Here is a 3,020-nt window from a genome sequence, read left to right on the forward strand (position 1 = left end):
ATGCTGCCTCTGAACATTGTCAGCTGCTATTTGTAACCACAACGTTTTTTTTTTTACTAAAAACTTCTAGTTAAAAAAGAAGTCAAGTGTGAACACGGAATTAGTTTACCTACCATGATGTCTGTCGTAGATTATTGGAATGAGATGTTTCCGAGCTCTTCGGAGATGATGTGTTAGCTCTGTTAAGAGATTGTGGTGATTGGGAGGAGAAAATGGATCACATTTATTCTGCTCGTGGACCAGCCATTATGGAAAAAAGATAGATAACATACTTTTAATCTTTAATGCCGTTTGATAAACTGTTTAACATTTGCAAAACATTTTTTTACAGTTGTAATTTGCAAATTACTATAATAAACCAATTAACTTTCTATATTGTAGGAACATCATGAGCAAAGAGTATTTGTTGCTATCCATCAACAGATTCAACACTATCAAAGTGGACATAAAGCATATTAAAACTGTTATTTAAAAAGTTACAAGTTAAAGCTTACATTTTACATTTATGCATTTGGCAGACATTCAAAGCAACTTTCAGAGTACATTTAATACAGATAATGACCTTTGCATTGCTAATTCAGTGCGGAACCAAATGCAATATGCAAGAATATGTACTAAACCAGTGGTTCTTAACAGGGGGGCCGTGGTCCACAAAGGGGGCCCAGCAGACTTCCAAGATGGCCTCAAGATGACAAATATTTTAAATATATATAATATAATCAAAGACATGTGGCATTTCTAATAAAGCGCAACTACGGTAAACAATTTCCCCAGAAGTCAGCTACAGCATCTGCGATGTCCTCATGTAAAAATGTTTATAGGCAAAGTAAATAAGACATATGGTTTTAACAGTGGGAGTCTTTGCATTGTCTTGATTTATAGCATGAAAAATGTGCGTGTTCATGCATTTTGGATTGTAGTCATCACATCTTCAGACAGAAGCTCAAAGTTTGCCAAAAATATTTATTAAATTTGTTTTGAATATACTATTTGTTAAAGCACCAAGCAAGCATATTGTAAGTCTTAAAATATTGCATTTTTTCCAACTTTAAAGTGGGCGAAGTAAGACAGAAATAAAGCAATGCCTCAGCTAGGAGTTAACATCCTTTACTTTGTAAGACATTTCTCATCAATGGGAAGATTATTTCTCCCACCACAGGAGAAACACTCATCGTTGTTCACACAGCGATATAGAGGAACATTGTCTGCAATCCTCTGCAGTGCTTCTCTTAAAATATCTGTCGATCCTTCACCTTTGAAGACTTTTTTAAAGACAAGCGCTTTAATGCTTTTATGTGCACTCCAGTTTGCAAGGCCGGGAAGGATCTTATTTGGGCTGTTCACATTAAGGCAGGTTTTAGAACATGGAGAGTTAAGGCTGAAGAGAATAGTACAGCTGTCTACTCTTGTATTCAGAAGGTTTTGCATGGGTGTTGTGGGTATTTCTACAGTAGGGTTAAGCAGGAGACGCTCAGAGTGAATGAAGTTCGATTGACTAACTTTCTTAACTCCTGCTGCTATGAGCTCTGTACCTTTATAAACAGGGTATTGTTTATTAACAATGTCACGTTTTACATCTGTTGGATTCTCATTAGTTAGAAAGTTGTCCTTTGAAGGCTGGAATCCAGCTTCACACTGATCCGTCGGTACGTTGATGGCTACAGCGTATTGAAGTTCCTGTTTATGTTCATTAACTATCTTGTAGCTGAAAGACATTAAACAACAGTTTTTAGAGCAAAAATTAGTACGTTTACATATCACTGAAATTTTACTTCTTTTGTTTTTGATCTACGCAAACGGATGGGCTGTATAACGCCAAAACCTACTTCTGCTCAAAGAAGGTGATGACACGAGCAAGAGTGTTACTGTCGATGTTCTTTCCATCCACACTCTTCAGTGTCGAGTGATGCAGCAGAAAGAGCAACAGGACGCCACTCAAAGATGCTGTGAACTAGAATCACAAAATACAACACAAACACACATAAACCTGAGTAACAAAGCACTGCATGTGCTGTGTATGTCAGGATTGATGCGATTCAACAAAACAGAGCAAAAAAGGTTCTTATTAATTATTGACAAAACATTCAAAAAGTGCTTCTACTCTGCTAAATAAAAAATAAAGAATCTATGTTCCTTTAAATTTGTGAGTGTGACTTACCATGGTGTCTTAACTTGTGTGTGAATCTCCAGAGGCAGTGATTAAAGTAGATGAAGTGAAGTATTGTGAAAGTGTACTGTACGCGTACGTGAAGTATTTATACTGGTTTCGATCCGCCTTCTTCCTGGATTTATTTGCTGAACACTGTCGATGCCACCCCCAACACACAAAAAAGTGATAGAGCAGAGGCCAAGTCCATTTAGGGAAGTTGTGCCACTCGGCCCTCTTTGCAAAACGCCTCCGGGCAGTTATTAGGCGTGAATGGGAATACTGCTATTTCCTAAAATACTGGCTAAAATTCCAATTAAACGACATATAAAAACAACATTTAGAAATGACATAAACTGTATCATAACGTTTGTTTCCTGTGATCAAATTGCACTTACAAACATTATTTTACATGTTGCTTTAGATACTACGCATGCGCAAAGCTTTGTTAGTGGTGATTCACATTTCGCATCTAAAATCGCTCAGAAAACGTGAGCCGCTGCGCTTTCTCTAGTCAAATGACCCGCAGTCCTCGCACGGCACTCTGAAAAGTTGAACTTTTCCATGTTGATGCGGCGCCGCGCGCCTAGAAAAATGTGCGCACTGCGTCGCTCCCTATTTGCACGCGCCTGCGGTGTCTACATTTAAAATAATGAACTTGCGTGCGCAAAAGACTCAAAATGTGAATCGCCCCTTAGGGCAGCCATGTTGAGCGTTGCGTTCCTCCCCATTCATTTCAATGGCAGGGACGCAATTGTTAATATTAATATCTTTGGCAGAGGTCACTAATGCTAATTAATTCAAATATTTTTAACGTGCATGTAGACATGCAGGCTATGAAAATAAACTGAGCTGTAATGTTATTAAAGATTTA

At 37.9% G+C, this 3,020-nt stretch overlaps 1 protein-coding gene across 1 annotated transcript; it reads right to left on the reverse strand.

Moving 5' to 3' along the window:
- Positions 1–943: 943 nt before the first annotated feature.
- Positions 944–2,254, reverse strand: LOC130564860 (uncharacterized). The gene is made up of 3 exons (XM_057351277.1): positions 2,159–2,254; positions 1,827–1,951; positions 944–1,705 (listed from the first exon to the last, which is right to left on the reverse strand). Exons 1-3 carry the CDS (start codon positions 2,159–2,161, stop codon positions 1,108–1,110), a joined length of 726 nt encoding a protein of 241 aa, XP_057207260.1. The 5' UTR covers positions 2,162–2,254; the 3' UTR covers positions 944–1,107.
- Between the last annotated feature and the right edge of the window lie 766 nt (positions 2,255–3,020).

Source organism: Triplophysa rosa, linkage group LG14, assembly GCF_024868665.1.
Source record: "Triplophysa rosa linkage group LG14, Trosa_1v2, whole genome shotgun sequence".
Classification (NCBI taxonomy): Eukaryota; Metazoa; Chordata; class Actinopteri; order Cypriniformes; family Nemacheilidae; genus Triplophysa; species Triplophysa rosa.

Bases quoted from the DNA above. Each gene is read 5' to 3' on its own strand.
- LOC130564860 (XM_057351277.1), bottom strand. The intron at 1,706-1,826 runs GTAGGTTTTGGC...AATGTCTTTCAG, and splicing joins ATCACCTTCTTTGAGCAGAA to CTACAAGATAGTTAATGAAC.